Source organism: Cryptomeria japonica, chromosome 5, assembly GCF_030272615.1.
Source record: "Cryptomeria japonica chromosome 5, Sugi_1.0, whole genome shotgun sequence".
NCBI lineage: Eukaryota > Viridiplantae > Streptophyta > Pinopsida > Cupressales > Cupressaceae > Cryptomeria > Cryptomeria japonica.
In genome coordinates, this window is record NC_081409.1 from 529,003,354 (window position 1) to 529,024,922 (window position 21,569).

At 36.0% G+C, this 21,569-nt stretch overlaps 1 protein-coding gene across 2 annotated transcripts in view; it reads left to right on the plus strand.

The window, feature by feature from the left end:
• The first annotated feature begins 12,469 nt into the window (after positions 1–12,469).
• LOC131069168 (uncharacterized protein At2g37660, chloroplastic) overlaps positions 12,470–21,569 on the plus strand; it is a 93,090-nt gene continuing 83,990 nt past the window's right edge. The window contains exon 1 of one of the 2 annotated variants that reach the window (XM_058004523.2): positions 12,470–12,720. In XM_058004523.2, coding sequence (XP_057860506.1) covers positions 12,558–12,720 — 163 coding nt within the window. In that variant the 5' untranslated portion in view covers positions 12,470–12,557. The remainder of the gene's footprint in view (positions 12,721–21,569) is intronic. The other variant, XM_058004525.2, reaches the window with a different exon arrangement.

A 21,569-nucleotide genomic window follows, 5' to 3' on the forward strand; every position in this document is an offset into this window, starting at 1 on the left:
GAAATTGCAGAAGCAAGATTACAAATAGTGAGAAAGAAACAACTCCTGAATATTAAACATAAAGCACCACATCCTCTACATTGATGGAGATAACAAATTACAAAGGCCATATTGGCATAGTCTAAAATATTAAGATCCTACCCATAAGAAGGGGCATCCGCTAAGGTTTGATAGAATTGAAAAATGCTTCTACCACTAAGTCTACTAAGAATTGGTGAAAATGTGAACCCCCTTTAAAATGCGCCCTCAGGCTTATATATGGAAAACCTCTTTGATAGATAGAGTCGTGATTGTAGCCAGAAATATTTCTGCATACTCGCCGCATGTCCACCACCATCATGGAGGTTGTTGCAACTATCTAGATCGTAATGATCCCTGCATCATTATTTCCCTTTCATGCGCTCGACATGAATGCCACCTGTAAATTCCATTTTTTTCTATTGCAACTGCTTGATCATGTGGGCTCCTCATTTAGTTTGCGTTCATGCCTTTTTTATTTGTCACGGGTGAACTCACAATACTGGTTCCCACTTTTTGACCAACTTTGACACTTAGATGAATATATTGAAAAAAACCTTCACTTTCTGACACCTATAACTTTTAAACCGTTAAGAATTTGAAGATGATATAAACTAGTGATTTTTAACATCTTGTTTGTAGATTCTAAATATATTTTTTACAAATTTGTTTGAATAAAATTTTATTGATTTTTCCATCTCCCTCAAAAGGTAGTTGTTTACAACAAACAACATTTTTTAACAGTGATGTGTATCCTGAAACGCATAATTTTTTTTCTATAAACGATAAAAACTTAATTCTTTTGAATTTTGGTTTGTAACATCAATACCCAGGGCATGCACTTGGTTTGATAGTGATATGTTGAATATTTTTTATTTTATTAAGTTTTGAAGTTCGACTAATTATAATTTGGATATAGGTGTACGTTTGAACACATAACTTGTTCTATATATATCAAAATTCAATTTTCTTTTCTTTGTTACAAAGAAAACACAATACCTAGTGCATATATATTTTTCAGAATTTTTTTGAATTAGTTTACTATTTTTCCCAATGCATTGAACAAAGAAGTTCATGTTTGGTGAAAAACCTACATTCATAAGAAATAAAATAAAAATATATTAATGAAATTAAATATATTAAAAGTTATACTATTTGGAAAACTTATAATAATGACTAAATACTTTTAAAAAAAAAACTTTTAAATGAATTAATTTGACCCCCCAAAAGCTAATGTAAAATTGGTTTTTTATCAACATTTGATAGATGCAAAGGAGACTCCATTGCAAGTTTGATTTAGAAGTAGAGAGGTTCTATCCAAGAAATTTTGATCTAAGAGCCTTTGATTTAACTCTCTTCAATTAATTACTTCAAATGGGACCTCTTAAAGCTTAAATCATTATATTTTTTTAAAAATGTATGATTTCAGCAAAAATCAGGACGCACCAAAAAGTGGGAACTAGCTTTGTGAGTTCACCCTCACGCGGCATCTCCCGACACCTTTCCGCTTTGGCAATAGCCAATGGCGCGCTTTTAATCTTATACTAGGCTAAAAATAACCCTAGAGTTCCACCCTGCTGACAAGTGGTATTTTTTTGCCTTTGTCGTGAGCTTCCCTTTCTTCCTTTTATGCTTGCTCGCGTTTTGGACACATGGCACATTGGTGAAGCTCTTAGAGCCTTTTTTTTTCACCTTTGAAAACCCCACGGTGTCGATACGTGGCACTTCCACATGCCTTTGGGAGAATAGGATGTCATGGACTTACTAAAAGTTGTGCCATGCTGACACGTGGTGCGCGCGCTCGTACCTCCTCTCCACTAGAGGCGACTAATTGGTCACAACTTGGTGGGATCATAGCTTTCCGCTCGGTGCTTGAAATCTGAAACTGCTTACATCATTGGAAAGGTATTCAAAAGATCTAATTTTAGTCCCTTAACTAGACAGATGACAATTTCGACCCCAAATTTCACTCCGAAGGCCTCCGAAAATGCAAAACATTGAAATAGAGAAAAAATTCTGAAAATATATGGATTTTTGTTTTTTCTTATCTATAATCGCTCCATCACCTGTGCATGGCTCCAAATCTCTTTCAGATTGATTTCGACATGTTTCTAACAATGCCTTGGGTGCAAATCTGCAAAAAACGTAGATATTATCTACAATTACATTAAGATATTTTCTTAAAATAGACCAAGAACTATATTGAAATTATAACATAAATATACAAATTTCATCATTATTAAATGATTAAATTTTCTTTGGTAGGTGATAAGAACATTTGATGAACATAGATATATATTATTACAAAGAAGGTGTTCCTTTATATGAGATTGATGATTTATTTTTTACCATCAACAATCAATAGCACTAGAAAGCATATGCAAGACGATTCAAGTGATTTCATCCATTCATATTTTACCAACTTTAATTCATTGTTTTCAAGATCACTTTAAGAAAGGCTTTGTTTCTTTGTTGAATTACCTAGAAGTTACAAGCACATGAAACAAGAAAAGAGTCCAAGCTGACATCATTTATTTTATTCACCGAAAGATTGTAGTGATTTTTACAGCACCAACGAGAGGGCAAAGCACATTATCGAATTTATTTCAAGAAGTAGTTTATTTTTTAAAAAATATTATGGACTAAAGTTTACTTTTACATTTTTAGATTTCTTTTAATGATAATTTATTAAATAATAAATATAATATGTAAATAATTTATTATATATTCAATTTATTTTTTAATCACTAAGGGGCACTTTTTAAGGTGTCGAACAACACTTTTAACTAGAGCTATGAACCAGTGAGGCCACATTTTTGAGGGACCTCATCCTCAAAGACGTTTGTCAATTCCATCATTATATCTCCTATGCCAACCTAATACTCCATGCTTGTTAAGTGCAAGCGTCTCCTTATCCCTCCATTGATGTGTGCAACTGTCTCCTTTATATCTCCAATGTCGCACACAAGTGCACGTTCTCCTCCTCCTACACATCCACCTTATATCTCATGCCACCAACAACACATCCACAATCATAGCCCACAACTAGCATGAACGCCATGTGAGCTAAGCAGGGATTTGGACCTTGGTTACATCATTAACAATGCAACCACTTAACCATCATATTGCAGGATAAACCCCCAAATATTTTTAAATGTTATATTTATTTTAAAAGTTTACTAATATTATATTAGAATATTTATAACATAATATATATATATATATATATATATATATATATATATATATATATATATATATATATATATATATATATATATATATATATATATATATATATATATATATATATATATATATATATATATATATATATATATGATTTGTCATATTGTGATGGTGAACAAGGTATAAATTTATATATATTTTTTATTGTAAGAAGAAATAGGGCCTAAATTTGATGGTCGTACAATATTTTATATGTAAAATACAATTATAATGTTAAGATGAGGTTGTATACATGTTATAAAAAAATATTCAATCATTTTATAAATACATTTATAATAAAGTATTAAAAAATTATCTTACAAACAATGTTGATTTTAAAATTTAATTTTAAAGAGTAACAATTACATCTTTTTATTATTATTTATTTAATTTTGTATATATTTTTTTGAATGTCTTATTATTTAAATAAATAAAAAGTGATTTAATTTTATATTTTAATTTTATTTATATAATGTAAATTTATTTTTTGAATAATATTATAATTATAGTTATTTTATTTATTTCATTCTATAATAGTGAGTGAGTGCAATAATCATCATTGGTATAATTCTAATGTTATCTCTCTCTCTCTCTCTCTCTCTCTCTCTCTCTATATATATATATATATATATATATATATCTCACTCGTCGTGTTTCTCCTTCCCTATCTTTATCTCTATATCTTTCTCACTCACACACATAGTATCTCTCTCTCTCTCTCTCTCTCTCTCTCTCTCACACACACACACACACACACACATACACACACACACACACCATGTCTCTCTCTCTCTCTCTCTCTCTCTCTCTCTCTCTCTATATATATATATATATATATATATATATATATATATATATCCCTCTCTCTTCCTCTCTATATATCACTTTCTATCTGTATCTCCCTCTTCCCCTCTCTCAACATCTCATTATATCTCTATCACTCTATCTCACAATATATGCATAGATGATTTAAAGCTATCACTTCTCTATTGATACCTTTATTGATACATTTATTGCACAAACATCATTTGCTAAATGGCTTACCAATTGACCTCATGTACTACACAAATGTTTACAAAAATAGATCAAAACTTCTCTTAATTAACCTTCCATAGACCTTTGATATACCTATATCACCCTCTATCTATATCTTTTCCTCTCCTCCATATATTGAGCTCTCTCTCTCTCTCTCTCTACCTATCTCTCCATCTCTCTTCCCTCTCCTCTCTCCCCCCTCTACCTATTTCTCTCCATCTCTACCCCTATTCCTTCTCTCTCTACTCTATCTATATCTCTCCCTCATCTATCTGTCTTTTTTCCTTTCTCTACCTCCCTATCTCTATCTTACCATTCTCTACCTCTCCTCTCTTCCTCCCTCTCCACCTCCCTACCCCACTATCTATATTTTTATCTCTACTTCTCTATATTTCTCTTCCATATATAGCCCCCCCCCTCTCTCTCTCTCCTCATATTTATCTTTCCCTTTTTTCATCTCTATTTTTTATCTCTCTTTGTCTATGTTTGTATATCCATTTTCTACCTCTCCCTCCCCCACTCTCTGTATAGATTCTTATATTTCCATCTATGTATCACTCTATCCACCATCTCTCTCTCTCTCTCTCTCTCTCTCTCTCTCTCTCTCTCTCTCTCTCTCTCTGTATATATATATATATATATATATATATATATTGGCATATGGACACTCCAATGAGACATTGTGTGTGATTGAAGGTTTTGTCATTGATGGCAACCTTGCAATCCTATGACATCGACAAAGCATTACTCAGGCAACCTTGCAATCCTATGGCACCGACAAGACATTATACCGGCAAAGCATTACTCAAACAAAACAGTGCATCGGCATCAGCAAGATCAATCTACACTGGCACCGGCACAAAAGATGTACACCGGCACAGAAAAGAACATGTATACTGGCACTGAGGCCGACAGGATTTTTGATATATAATATTTTGTTTATTATTGTAAGTCGACTTGGCAAATTGTAAAATGACTCTTCTATATAAAAGAGATCATTGTAGGCATTTGTAGTATATGGATAGGAAGCATAAATAAATTATAAGGCAGACCTAATGTGAGAATTGTAGGTCAAGGGTATATGTAAAAAACAGAGGAAGAACCGGTACTGAATCTGGCATTGAAGATGCTATTGTAAAGCAGTACAGAATATTGGATTTGTGTAAATCCTCATTGTAAGTCAGTGTGACTTCTTATTGAGTAGTGAACTCTAGGCAGTTGGCCTTCTTGCATGTGCAGCCCCTATTGTAAGTAATATTCTCTTATTGGCCAGCAAGTGAATATTGTGGGTCACAAATCCCACTGAGGTTTTTCCCACACCGGGTTTCCTCGTTAAACATCTTGTGTTATGGTGTTCTTTTCATGTGGATGTTTTTGATTCTGTTATTTGCATTAATTCTTGCATACCGGTATACTGTTACTTTATGTTCTGCATATTCAGTTTTAAGAAAATTTCATTACCGGTCAGATATTGATTCACCCCCCCCCCCCCTCTCAGTATCTGTGGGAACCCTAACAATTGGTATCAGAGCCTGGTTCTCTATTTTCAGAAGCCAAATAGCTTGAGGAAGATCTTGACACCGGTAAAGATGGAAAATCTGATAAAGCAACTTGAAGGAGCTCTTACTGACTATGATGCAGAGAAGTTGAAAAATATCAAATTAGAAGATGATTTAAAAGTAGCTCAGGACATTATTCAGGCACTTCAAGAAAATCTTATTGTTACAAGAAACAAGAGAAGAGAACTTTGTGAAAAATTGCAAAATGAGAATGATGAAAAGGAATCACTAAATGATATGATAAGCAAATTGAGACAAGAGATCATGACAACAAAAAATGAAATGTAGGATATGACTATGAGATTTTGCAAAGAAGAATGAAGAAGAATTGACCAGAAGATTAAGTGATGCAACAAATGAGAACACAAGACTTAGCTATGAAAATGACATGTTGAAGACAGATCTGATGCATACTCAGAATGACTCAAATGAACTAACGAGACAAAAAGAGATCTTGGAAAGGGAATTGGAAACTGCAAATCAACACAAAGAAAAATTCAAGAAAAGCTCAGAAGAACTTGGTACCTTATTGAAGAATCAAAAACCCAAAGGTGACACTTCTGGAATTGGATTTGAAGTTGGAGAAAGCTCCGGTACTGCAAATACCCAGGATCATAGCAAACCGGTAAGACCTTCTAATACTTACAAATTCAATGGAAAATGCTTTAACTGCAATAAATTTGGTCATAGGGCAAATGAATGTAGATCTAGGAATTATCAGAACATCAATCCTCCCATCGGTCAATGCACCAAATGCAACAAAATTGGTCATAACTCTGAAAATTGCAGAATGAATGTAAGATGTTATGTTTGTGGAAGATTTGGTCATTTATCAAATAAATGCAGAACACAAACCGACATAGGTTATGGGAAAGCTATTCAGAAAAATGATGTAACTTGTTATGCATGTAACAAGATTGGTCATATTGCTAAATTTTGTAGAAGTAAAGGTACACCGGTAGATAACAGAAGTACTAGCTTGAAAGGTAAAGAAAAGGTTGAAGAGGTTAAGCAAGAATTTTCAAAGCAATGGATTAGAAAAGGTGATCTAAATATTGGGGTTACTTGTCCACCGGTAGAACCAACAAATGCTTCACCGGCGGGACAATATGATGCTCCACCGGTAGGACAGAGCAATGCTCCACCGACAGGATGTTCTTCATCAAATTGAAGAAAATTATCTTAAGGGTTTGGCAATCAAATAACACATGTGCTATTATTCCCTCGGTTAGAGAAAAGAAGTTGAAAATCCTTCATTACTGGCAAATAAAGTTAAGTTATTACATTACCGGCAAGCAATTAATGTGGTAGGTAGCAGAAAAGACTTTATAAAATAAGGTTTTTGGCTCCATTTCATTTCACCATGAATTCAAACTTTCAGAGAGCACGAAGATTTCCGAGCTAAGGCATTCCGAGCAAAGAGGCAAAGCACTTCAGCAATCAATCCATCCAAAGGCAGAAAAAGGTATTTATCATCATGGCATGCTCCTCTGCACCTGAATTCATAGCAAACCCTACAGTAGTCGAGGTTATAAAACAACCTACACCTGTGTTTCAGCTAGTTCCCGAGGTAGCTAAGAAAGATGACAACACAGGTGCTTTTTCCCAAATTCCAAAGGGTGTTGTTTATGCAGAAGACCCTAGAATGTATATTCATTGCAACATAGAGGAATTAGGTGATGAAGAAATTAAAAACGTGTATAAATCTGTTATATGTGACAATGCCGAAAATGTGAAACCTGAACATAAAATTGTTGAAACCCTAGGATTCACTGAAATCCTCTGCATTCCTGAATTTCCCAAGGAAGTGGTTAAGATAGTTCTTAGCAGGGTACATGGCTCATTCTTTTGGCTTGACTCAGTGCATAAAATTACAAAGGTAGTTGTGAAAGTAGTAACAGGGTTACCTTCCACCGGTACCAGACCCGACAAAACCAAGAAGGTCTCCAATGACTTGGTAACAAACCTAACTGGTGCAACATCCGACAAGAGATCATTGAGGGTTAATGATGTGACTGATACAAATGTTAGATTTTGTTAGCATGATTCTAGGTTACAAAGCAACTCATGCTAATAGGCTTAACTCTGTTTCTAGTTTATGCATAAAGAGTGCTTATGACATGGTTAAGGACAATATGAAAATTGATATCTGTGAATGGTTAAAAGATGAATTAATTGACAATTTAGCAAAAATCAAGAAGGATAAGAAAGGAACCTTTAGATTTGGAAATTTGCTTGTATGCTTAATGTTACATATAACCAAACAGGCTCCCGGTATAGGCTATAAGGATTTTGGATTCGACATACCGGTAGGAAAACAATTGTCTGACTTATTCAACAACATGGGTGAAAATAGAGAAAAGAATATCAATGAGTATTTTCAAGCACTAAAGGTCAGAATGAATAAAAGAATCAGACTATCACAAGAAATTGTCAACAAATACAAGGATGATATATGCTTTGTGATAAAAAAGGATGAGATCTGGATGGAAGCAGTCATCCCAAGAACAATCTGGGTTACAGAGATGGGGTATGAAATAGATGACCACATAGTGGAAACTTATGCCAAAGCACTTCTGGAAGCCCCAAATGAACCAAAGGAAGAAGTATTTGGTAGTGCTGAGACCATCGAAAGCCAAATTCAATCTAAAAAGAGAGTAAAGAAAGTTGAGGCATTTGTGAGGAAAGGAACCAGACAAGCAAAAGCCATAAAGGAAGATGTACTAAAGAAAACCAGCATAACAGAAGATGAGTTGGCAGCCCAACAACCTAAAACTCATCTATCACCGGTAGATACTTCCTCAGAAGGAGATATGTCAGCAACTTTCAAAAGAGTTGTTAGGAAAAGAGACCCCTCACCGGTATCCACTCCTTCACCTAGAAGGACAAGACAGAAGCAACAAGCTGTGAGGTCTCTGGTCAAGAAAGCCACACCAAAGAAAAAGCTGACCCCCAAAAAGAAGAAGAAGACAAACACTGACTTGGCCCCTTTTGACATATTAATGAATGAGATCACAGAGGAAGGTAAATTGAAAAACATAGGGAAAATCTATGACACCCTATCAAATGATGAGAAAGGACAAGTCGAGGAGAGTGTTATATTACACATGGACATGTATAAAAAGTTTTTGATGCAAGTCCTAAATGAAATTCCTGATGAACTATATAAAAGACTTGAGGCCAGAAGGCAAGGAATAATTGAGTTGGATAAGAAAATAAAAATAGAAAAATTACTTGCAGTATACCCGGTCAACTCACCTAAGGAATTGATGATCTGATAGCTCAGGCCAACCGGACAGTTTTTTCCACTGCACACCGGCAAATATCACTAATGGCAGGTAGAGTTACTGAAGTTTCAAAGGAAACAGAAGATGGTTGGGATACATTCTTGGTTGAAAAAGAAAAACAAGAAGAATATAGGAATCCCACGCCCATTCTGGTATATCAAAAGGACAAAGGGAAAGGTAAAGTTGGTGGACCACCAAGTATCAAAATTAGAGACAACTTACCCCCACCTCCTTTAAATACTCCACCGGTAAAAACAACAAATGCAGAAGATCAACCGGCAGCTGAGAGCATGGACACAGAGGATAATAATCCTAATCCTGAAGTCCTATATACTGTGAATAATGATACTCAGAAAATCAACATAGTGGTAGATAAGGATACCACAGATAAATTTGATAACAAAGAGCAACCGGTAGCAGATTCAGAGAAAAAGATGGAATCTGGAACACAATTAGAGAAATCAACAGAGCTAAAGGCTCCAGAACAGATGCCACTGGTAAGAAATGATGCAGGAAAAATTGTGCTTAAAGAGATGGAGACACAAATAGACCTACCAGAGGTCAATACCAGCATGGTCACTTCCACCGGCACTCAGTTTATTGGGTCACCATCAAATGTAACAGAGGTATTGCTCGAATCTATTAAGAAAATAACTGATTATAGCTCACAAGCTTATAAAGCGATAGATGATTCAATTCCAGTTTTGAAATCAATAGCTCCCAATTGTAATATAGCCAACAAAGATTCTTTAGGCTAGTTGGATACACTTTGTAAATATATTTCTGGAAATTTTGAGCAAACAAAGGTAGAAACTATAAAAGAAAATGTAGAAAAAGAGAAACATAAATTCTTTGAGGAAGGAATAAAGAAGTGTAATAGGAAATTTGACACACTTCTACCGGAACTGTGCAATTTATTGAAAGAGTACAAAACTCTGTATAAAGACACTTGTAAGATAAACTTTTTGACCATGGATGTAGACAAAAAGATGAGCAAGGTACAGGAAAAGATCAATAAACTTGCTGATAATTTTGTTAACTCACCTGATACATTATCAGTTTTTGAGGAAAAAATAACAAATTTTGAGGAAGAATTGCTCAAATTAGAAAGAGAAAAAGAGAAAATAATAAACAAGGCAAAATTTTTGAGATCTAAACTAAGTCCAAGATTGGACTATTTAGCATCTCTGCGTAAGGAAATCTCAGAGGCACTAACACAGGGTAGCAAAACACCGACAAAGCACTTGCAGCATCTCACTGGTACAGTATACAGAACTGAGATAGCAATAAAGGAGAGCAAGAAGTTTATGGATGGCATAAACTTAATTTTGGGAGATATTCTTCAGATAATAACTACCCAACTACAAGGTTGAGGTTATGAATTAGTACAACTACAAAATCTACTAACCTTTGTCATTGATGCCAAAGGGGGAGTAGTAGTAGATGAGAAAAATCAAAACACAGGGATCACATGCTCAAGGGGAGCTCTCACATTTTTGGTCTACACATTTTTGGATATCTTTTTGAAATTTCTCATGAGTGTTGCCATCAATGCCAAAGGGGGAGATTGTTGGCATATGGACATTCCAATGAGACATTGTGTGTGATTGAAGGTTTTGTCATTGATGGCAACCTTGCAATCCTATGGCACCGACAAAGCATTACTCAGGCAACCTTGCAATCCTATGGCACCGGCAAAGCATTACTCAGGCAACCTTGCAATCCTATGGCACCGACAAGACATTATACCGGCAAAGCATTACTTAGGCAACCTTGCAATCCTATGGCACCGGCAAGACATTATACCGGCAAAGCATTACTCAAACAAAACAGTGCACCGGCATCAGCAAGATCAATCTACATCGGCACCAGCACAGAAGATGTACACCAGCACAGAAAAGAACATGTATACCGACACTGAGGCCGACAGGATTTTTGATATATAATATTTTGTTTATTATTGTAAGCCAACTTGGCAAATTGTAAAATGACTCTTGTATATAAAAGAGATCATTGTAGGCATTTGTAGTATATGGATAGGAAGCATAAATAAATTATAAGGCAGACCTAATGTGCGAATTGTAGGTCAAGGGTATATGTAAAGAATAGAGCAAGAACCGGTACTGAATCTGGCATTGAAGATGCTATTGTAAAGCAGTACAGAATATTAGATTTGTGTAAATCCTCATTGTAAGTCAGTGTGACTTCTTATTGAGCAGTGAGCTCTAGGCAGTTGGCCTTCCTGCATGTGCAGGCCCCTATTGTAAGTAATATTCTCTTATTGGCCTGTAAGTGAATATTGTGGGTCGCAAATCCCACCGAGGTTTTTCCCACACTGGGTTTCCTCATTAAACATCTTGTGTTATGGTGTTCTTTTCATGTGGATGTTTTTTATTCTATTATTTGCATTTATTCTTGCATACCGATATACTGTTACTTTATGTTCTGCATATTCAGTTTTAAGAAAATTTCATTACCGGTCAGCTACTGATTCACCCCCCCCCCGCCCTCCCTCTCAGTATCTGTGGGAACCCTAACAATATATATATATATATATATCTTCCTCTAGATATTTGTCCCTTCCTATCTTTCCATCCCTTCTAGCTTTATTTGTCCCTCTACCTCTCTCTATCTCTCTATCTCTCCATCTATTCATCTCCTTCTTCCTTTCTTCCTCTATCTTCATAGTTACTCTCTCTCTCTCTCTCTCTCTCTCTCTCTCTCTCTCTCTCTCTCTCTCTCTCTCTCTCTCTACCCTTATATATCTCTCTATCTCTATTTTTATATATCACTTAATATATGTATCTTTTTCTTTCTATCTCTTCCTTTCTTTATCTCCATATCCATATTCATCTTCTTCTCCATCTCCATCCCAATTCCACCTCTATCTCTATCTTTATCTCCTTAACCCCCCTCTCTCGCTCTTCCCCCTCTATCTCTCCCCCTCTCACCCTCTCTCCCTATTGCAAACATAACATGAGCTTATGGTAATGAAATCTGAACTTCTCTAAATCAATGAAATCATCTAGACTTTTTTTTTGGCATAAAAAATATCATTTGCTAAAGGACTACCAATTGACCTTATGTACTACACAGATTTGTGCAAAAAATAGACCAAATTTTTTCCTAATTAGCCTTCCACACCTCTTCGGTGTAACCTTGCACACTAAAGTATGATTGCTAGTTATTAAATTGCCTAGCACCCCTTCATCGCAATTTTTTTTTTTTAAACCTATGATTAAATTCAAAATTAAAACCCACAAAAATAAATTAAGAAGGAATTAGCTCGATTAAGTAAAACCCACTATCCATATGTCAAAAACATAAAAAAAAATTTAAAAAAATTGATGTGTGGTCTGGGCAAGCTTTATCTGTGTTACAAAACAATAAGCAGGTCAAGCTCATCCACGAGCTTTGCAAATCATTTCAAATGGCTCAATCTATGCACTGCATGCATTTAACTCTTTCGCGCAACTGCTCTACAATTCAACATTGGAGAAGCCCTTGCAAGAAATTATGGGTAGCAAACAGTTCATCTAACAAAAAATCTGGACTTGCTTCATTCGGAGAACGCTTGCTGGATTACATTGAAGGTAGATGCTGTTTCATTGTTTCCCCCTCTCTGTTTGTTTCTAATTTCTCAAGATAACGTATGAATCAAACCTTTTGTTAAAACTATTTTAGGATGGCTTCCTTCAAATCTATATATGATTTGATGAAACCAATTTAATAATCTTATTGCTAATCCTTACACTTATATTGGTTTTGAAAATGTTCTTGTATGAAGCTTCAAAAATATGTATAAAAAAGATTACTGTTACAAGTTTTCCTGTTGTTACCTCTGAAAGTGCACTTCAATATTCATAATTCACTCCAGCAATTCAATACTTATAGGATAGATAGAAATCCTTCAAGATCAGATAATGGCAAGAAGAGTGATTCTATTTTAGAGGTCACATTGGGCACAGAGTTCTTGATTTCTATCTATTTGATCTTGATTGGGAGCTTGTCTTTGACTCTTCAGGAGATGAAATCCTTCAAGTCTGGAATTTCTTTCTATATTTTGCCAAGTCTAAAGACTTTCTTTCTTGATTCTTGGAAACTCTTTCAAGTGTCTTGAATTTGGAGAAGAATGCCACTGTGCCTATGCCACAATGGAGGAAGTTGGTGTTAGTTTTAACACTTTCAGATTAATATAAACTCAGAAAACCAGAATTTAGTTTCTAACTAAATTGATTAGATGAAAGATTTATAGTTTTCCAGATTTAGGCATAAAAAAGAAATGAACAAAATAAGAACAAGACACGGTTACCCTGGGAAAACCTCCTAGGAGGAAAAACCCAGCCAGAAAAGATCCTTAGATCTGATTATGAATTATGTTCATATGAGGGTTACAACACTTATCTCAAGTACTTGAAGGTGTTTGTACTTAGGACTGATAATGTCTTCCACAAAACTGCACTTTCACAGGCATCAAGTAGTCACATCTGCACCTTTAACCCTTCCAACAGCAATCAGGTCCAAACCCTAGGTTGGTAATGTATGAAGTCTGCTCTTTGATGGACAGCAACCTTATCCCTTAGTTCACTCTCTTCATTAATGAATTTCGCACCACAACTGCCATGTGTAGTTCGCTAATATGACAGGGATAAATCCCTTTAATTGCAGATGTAGTCTTCCTCTTGAATTCGCATTGGTAGGCACATATATTTCTCATGGATGAAAAACTGAATGAGTGAATGATAGATGAAGTTGGAGTTTATTTATATGGGGAATAATAATCTTAATCATGTCGTCTTGCATTATGATTTAATGACTTTAATTTATTTATTTAACCGAAAGCATTAGGATAGGGTTGGCCCAATACATGGTGGCGTGTTGGCTTGAGTGTAGCGTGGGATCTTCATTTGATGCCGTGAGGTATAGGGCCCAGCCCTACACGTTGGGGAAGGGGCTGGCCCCCTTGGGCGGATTCCAATGTTGCCCATGGCAATTGGAATCCGCCATCCCTAATTATAATCAACAGTTGGAACTTTCTCTGTGAAGTATTTCCCATACTTAGCCAAATTTTGGCAAGTCAATTTTATTTTGTGGCACCTTCATGTGGATCTTTCAACACCTAGCCAAAATTTTGGCCATTTCTATGCTCGAACACACTTTGCCTGTGGATCCTTCAATTCTGAATTTGGCTTGTGCTAAATAGAACAAACTCTGCCCTTGGACAAGGATTTTATTCACCTCCTCTTTACTTTTCCTCTTTATTCTTCTTCTTTCTTCCTGTTTTCTTTCCAACGCTTAGTCAAGATTTGATTCTTTTGTGGAAAATTCCACTTAGCCATTTTTTTAGTGTTGAATTTATTTTCCCTTTGAAAATAATTCTAAGTGTTGGAAAAAAATATAAGAATATTCTATGTGCCAAGCTTTATTTTCCAACCCATTCAATTAATTAACCCTTCAATGGTTGATTTTATGTGTTTCTTGGTCAAAATTGTTGTTCCTTTAGCCATTTTCCTTTTTTCGGCACGCCAAGTTGATCATCTTCATGTCTTATCCTTGAGCCATAGGAGAATTTTTGTCTTGCTCAGGCATCTTCACATATTCCATTTATGCCTAGGTAAACTTGGAATGTCTTGCCAACTTGTGTTTGATCAAACTTTCAAGGTGTTTGGACAATTTACCTTGGGAAATTTTAATTTTCCTTAGGCAAATCTTCATATTTTCTTTGGACTTTGGATAGGCACATGTTTGGACATCCATCTTAACTTCTTTCCATGTGTGTTGCTTTTCTTCTTTGCAACCTTGTCTTACTTTTCTACATGGCGGACTTGAGAGTTGTTTGGACAATCTTCCTTTCAACTTTGATAGCTTTATGCGCTTGTTTTTCTTTTTCATGTCTTGGTTTAGGCGAACTTGGATAGCATTATGCCAAGGCGGACTTGGCTAATGTCTTGCCACCTTCAATTTGTGCTTGGGCGGAGTTTAGGTTGGATGTGCCATTCCACTCCTAGGCAAGGCGGACTTAAGGCTTGGAGTGCATTAGACATGCTTTCTTTTGCTTTATTTTCTTTTATCCTTCTCCTTACTTTAATTTCCTTTCCTTCCTTATGTCTTTGGCTTAATTCTTTTCCAAATGTCTTGTTTTCCTGAATCCCTTTGCTTTAATCTTATCATGGGCGGACTTTGGTATTTCTATGCCATACTTTATTTTGTTTGTTTTCATGCCTTGCAACTTTGTCTACATGGCAGACTTGAAGTGCTTTAAGCCATGTTGCTTTATGAGGGCAGACTTGGAAGTTTGTTTGCCAACCTTTACATATGCTTAGGCGGACTTGGAGTATGCTAGACATGTTTTTTCTTTGGCAGACTTCATGTGTCTTGGGGCATTGCTTTGTCTTGTGCTTTTTAAGTGTTTGCCATTTTTTATGCCATGTCTATGCCGTCATGCTTTTTTCCCTTCAAGGTGGACTTTGAGACCCTTTTGCCATGCCTTATGCTTCCATACTAGTGCTGGGCGGAGTTCACATGTGTTTAGACATGTTGCTTTATGCCTGGCGGACTTTGAAGATCTCTTACCATCTTTTCTTGTTCTTGCTTGACTTGGGTGGATTTGGAAGACCATTTGACATGTTTTTCTTTATAACCTTGCCATCTTTTCATTGTTTTGCTTTATCTCTTGCAACCTTGCCTTGCTTTTCTATATGGCGGACTTAGAAATTTGTTTGCCTTCCATCTACCATCTTTCATGTGCCTTGGCGGACTTTGAACAATGCTTGCCATGCTTCCAACATGCTGGGCAGGGTTTGAAGATGTCTTGCCATGTCAAGAAGAGGGCGGAGTTTACATGTTCTTGGACATTGTTTGCTTTATAACCTTGTTGAGTTCACCTTAACTGCAGATCGGAGTTCAATTAACTCTTGCCATCCTTGCTTAACTGCAGATAGGAGTCTAACAATGTCATGCACCAACTTCCAAGTGCTAGGGCGGAGTTCATGTGTCTCATGCCAAGGCAGACTTTGCTCTTCCTTGGACAAGGCGGGGTTCATGCTTCTTTTGCCATGCTCTTTTGTGCCTTGGTGGACTTTGGAATGCATTTAAACATGATTTGATTTCCTCTTCAACTACACGTAGGAGTTATCTTAACCTATGGGTTTCTTGATTGAAGGTAGGAGTTTGATGCTGATTGGACATCTTTCCCTTGACCAAGTCGGACTTCATGGAGTTTGTGCCAAGGTAGGGCAGAGTTGGAATTCTTCATGCCAAGGCGGACTTGGCCAACGTGCTACCATCCTTTCATGTGCCTGGTCATGCTTTTCACTAGGTGGACTTTGGAGCTTCTTAGACAAGGTGGAGTTGGATGAAGGTTGGACTTGATGTATGCTTGGCCATGTCCAAGGCGGGGTTCAAGTTGCCTTTGCTCTCTCTTCTAAACCTTGGTGGACTTTGCTTGGTCCTTGCCATGCACATGTTTGATGGACAGCCAACTTTCTTTGCCTTGAGCAAATTTTGACATTTATACCATGAATTTTGATCTTCCATGCTAGTGCTTTAGCTTGCCATGTTCAACTTGGGTTTGCCATAGTGATGCTGGATTATCTGGAACAAAACCCTAATTAGGGTTTTCACCTTGCCTTTTGTACTTGAAGACATAATTTTTCAATTTTGAAGACATGGGTACTGATCATATGGCTTGAGGAATGATCTTCTGGAACAAAACCCTAATTAGGGTTTTTACCCTGTTTTTTACACAGAGGCAAAATTTCTCAATTCTGACAGCATGGGCAGTGATGACATGACCTGAGGAACAAAACCCTAATTCTACTTTCAAAAAAGCAGAAAAAAGCAAAAAAGCAAAAAAGCAAAAAGCAAGCCAAAAAACGCTGCTTCCCGGATTGGGCCCAAAGTGCCAAAAACAAAACTTTATGGCTAGTGTTGGATTTGAGATAGTATGGCTAAATATTTGAATTCAAATCAGTTCTGAATTTATAATTGTTACATGGATGTTCTTGATCATGATTCTATGTTTTATGATAGAACTAACATGTGTTCCTTGTTTCTTTGGAATATACTTTAGCTAAGAGGGAGTTTTCAGCTCCTTTGATACATTGTGTGTATCTTCCACCCTTTGCGGAGTGCAAGGTGGGACCACCCTCTGTGGAGTGCAAGGTAGTAGTTTCTTTGAGGTATAATATCTCTCCCACCCTCTGCAGAGTGCAAGGTAGGTCCACCCTCTACAGAGTGCAAGTTGGCAGTTTATTCTTCTCTATAGAGAAGTTTTGAGGTGTAAGACCTCTTCCACCCTCTGCGGGCAATGCAAGGTGGATCCATCCTCTGCGGGTGTGCATGATGGATATCATGGAAGGAATCCATGATCGTATTCTTTGAATCCATCCTCTGCGGATGTGTATGATGGATATCTATGGTTGTATCTTAGATCCATCCTCTGCAGATGTGCATGATGGATATCATGAAAGAAGTTCATGATGTGTATTTATATATATATTTGTGTATTCATTTCTTGCAGGTGTGCATAATGAAAGTTTTTGGATCCATCCTCTGTAGAAGTGCATGATGGAGCATGGTCATGATGTGACTCAATTATTCATAGAATCCTCTCTAGCTAAGAGGGAGTGTTGAAATATCTAGCTAGTATCGGATTCTACTATGCTAAATTTTAATGTTGCCTTCAGCAATTAAAATTTAAGTAATATGTGAGCGATTAGCTATTGTAATTTTAAATTGGGCCCTAAGTCAATGTTATGTAAATTGTGGCCCCAATTGTACCTTATTTGTAAATTAAAAGGTGGTGCTAAAAGCAAGGAAATCAAATTAAAGATAATATTTATAAGTCGGCCTTATAGACCCAGCCAACTCATGAAAGAGAGATTGAGTCTTGTATATAACAAGACTCAATCTACACATTCAAAAAACAAGCATTTCCATTGTCATGCGAAATTACCAAGCAATCAAATTCAGTCATACAAGCGATCTGCCTCATGCGAACTATCATCTTCAGTGAATATGATGCCTTGCTATCACCAGTGAATTGCTCTCATATGGTGCGAATCTGATCATCATTGTTCAGGCGACTTTGTGCTCAATCCAAGCAGCCATTCTCCTAACTTCAGATCCGAATCTGAACCTGATTTGCAGCAGACTTATGCGAACTTGTGATCATGACTTGTTGAGCAATCTGAGCAAACTTTGATGATCTAATTGCTGGAAGAATCTGTGCGACTGAGAGCAGCAATCAAGTGCAGCAATCATACACCATTATGATGGCGAATCCTTGTGCTCAAGTTCAGTAATTAGGGTCTTCATATCAAAGGTTTGACTGGGCATAATTCTGCCCTAGGTTGACAGCTATATCAAATAAGTAATCTGATCCATGTTGTTATTGTAATGTGCTCATAATAAAAGTTTTGATCTGGATTCGTTGCTGGGAGGTTTTCCCAGGATATGATTGGTGTTTTGTCTCTTCATGTGTGTTTGCAATTATTTTGTTCTAAGTTTTTCTATACTGATCACTAAAATTAACATAAATTGAATGAAGATGGACAAGTTGTGAGGAATAAGGCTAGATTGGTTTGTAAAGGATATTCTCAGATTCCCCCTTGAGAATCGTAAAAGGCCTCTTTGGGCCAGAAAAATGATTCAAGAAGCAAAAGACTATGCAGCACCTCCAGGGACATTTAGGGAAAGCAAAAGACCCCATAAGTTCTCCAGCTATACTGCACTAATGAGTGAAATCATAAACTCAGAACCATCCTGTATAAATGAAGCCTTAGAAAGACAAGTGTGGAAGGATGCTATGTCTGAAGAATATCAATCTATCATTAAAAATGATGTCTGGGATATTGTACCTCATCCCAAAAACAAATTAGTAGTATCCTCCAAATGGCTATTTAAAATCAAGCATGCAGCAGATGGCAGTATTGAAAAATATAAGGCAAGATTTGTTGCCAGAGGATTCTCTCAGAAAGAGGGAATAGACTATGAAGAGACTTTTGCCCTTGTTGCTAGATATACCTCTGTGAGAACCATCATTGCCATAGCAGCATCTAAAGGATGGAAAATTCACCAGATGCATGTGTAAACATCATTTCTAAGTGGGATTTCTAAAATATGTGAGTATAGGCAAGTAGACTGCAGACATTCTCACCAAACCTTTGTTTAAAGCAAAGGTTGAGTACTTTCGTAAGAAACTTGGCATGGTTGAAAATGTAAATTAAATTGAGAATGTAATTTTTGATCTGTTGTACTATTTCTTATTTGTCATGTGTGAAACTATAGGACTATTTAATCTTTGTGTGACTTTGAAAGATGACGATCTTTCAAAGTTTCATTTATTTTGGTTAATACTGTAGAGTGACGACTTCACAGTACTCTAACCTCACTATCATGAATAGATATCATGAGACTTGATATCTGCATGATAGTTTGCATCTCTGCAGGCATTATGATTGATATCATGATATGTGATATCTTGAGAAATCATAATGATTGAGATGATCATGGCGAATATTATGAGACGTAATATTCATGGATAGGCCATGATTTCTACCCCCATGATAGGTATCATGCAACTTGATACCAATGCACATATCATGGATCTTGGATACTCTTTGAGAACCATGACAAAATATCATGAGACGTGATATTTGTGGTTATGTCATGATTCTTTGATATCACGAGAAGGTGATGTCATTTGTTTGGGATAGAATTAATCCTCCCTAGCTAAGAGGGAGTGTTAATGTTGTGTAGCTTCGGTCAGATAATTTTAATCGTCAAAATCAAATGCTTAAGTGGCCAATTGGCCTTAAGCATTTGATAGTCGCTTTATCCTTGCAAGTTATGTTAAATTAGCTTATATGTATTGTCACCGAAGTATTTGTAAATGATGATTGGATTTAATACTCATATATTAATATATATTACAAATGTATATATGTATCTATATATCTATATATACAATAATGTTTGTGATTTACATTATTGATATAAATGTATATATAATATATACATACATTTTTGTAATAAAGAAAAAGCTGATTATTAAATATGTTTATTAAAACCAATAGTCGATATAATCGACTTGTTACATTTAATCGCTTGACAAACATTAGTCGACTTAAAGTCGAATTGGTTAAGTATACCATCTTGCATCTTAGCGTATTGTTTTTAATGTTTATCGATCTAACCCTCACGGGTTCATGGAGACTTGTCTCTACGGAAACATGTCTCTACGTGGATGCTATTCCACATAGAGGCATGCCTCTACGTAAGCATGCCTCCACACCATTGTATATATGGTGTATAGCTACAGTTAAGGGACAATATAGAAATCAGAAATATTGAACCAGCCGGCCTGCACAAAAAAATGAACATTGTTGTTACATATTCATTGAAATACAAATCATAAATTCTGATTGTTGTTTCTTACTTGCTTATATTCAAAAGAGATCAAATCAATATATGATAAAAGAAGTACTTTGATAAATAAAATAACCCTTAGCATTCTCAAATCTGATAAAATTAACATATACCGCCGTGTTCACAGCTTCTCTCTAGTAGATATGAGGCAGATTAGCTTCCATCATCATAGTTCTAGCCGCATCCAAGATAGTTTTGTTCTTCCTTTCCACAACTCCATTCTGCTGAGGTGTTTGGGGTGCAGATAACTATCTCCTTATCCCATTCTTTTCACAATAACTGTTAAATTCATCGGATGTGAATTCTCCACCCTGATCAAACCTTAAGCATTTAATCTTTAATCCCGTCTCTGTCTCAACTTTAGCTTTAAAAATCTTAAACTTTTCAAATGCTTCAGATTTCTCCTTTAGAAAAGAAACCCATATCATTCTAGAATATTCATCAATGATTAGCATAAAATATCTACCACCCTGAAAACTTTTGACTCTAGCAGGACCACACAAATCAGTATGAATAAGATCAAGAACATCATTAGATTTGTCTTGTATACTCTTAAAAGAAGTTTTGACTTGCTTTCCCATTTGACATTCCTTACATACCGGATTATAGGGCTTCACAATCTTAGGTATATCTCTAACTGCCTTAGTAGAACTGATCTTTACATTGCAATCAAAATTCACATGATACAACCTCTTATTCCATAGCCAACTCTCATCAATTTGTGCAATCAAACATGTCTTCTCACTGGAGTTCAAATGAAAGATGTTACCTTTAGTCTGAGTATCGGTTGCAATCTCCAATCCAGATCTGTTGATAATCTTGCATTTTCCATCCTTGAACTGTAATTGAAATCCCTTATCCACCAACTATCCTACACTAAAAAGATTATGCCTTAAACCTTCAACATAATAAACATTATCAGCATCATGCTAACCATCCAATGATATAGTTCCTCTTCCCTTGATCATGCATGCTTTGTCATGTCCAAATCTAACCAGATTGCCATCAAATT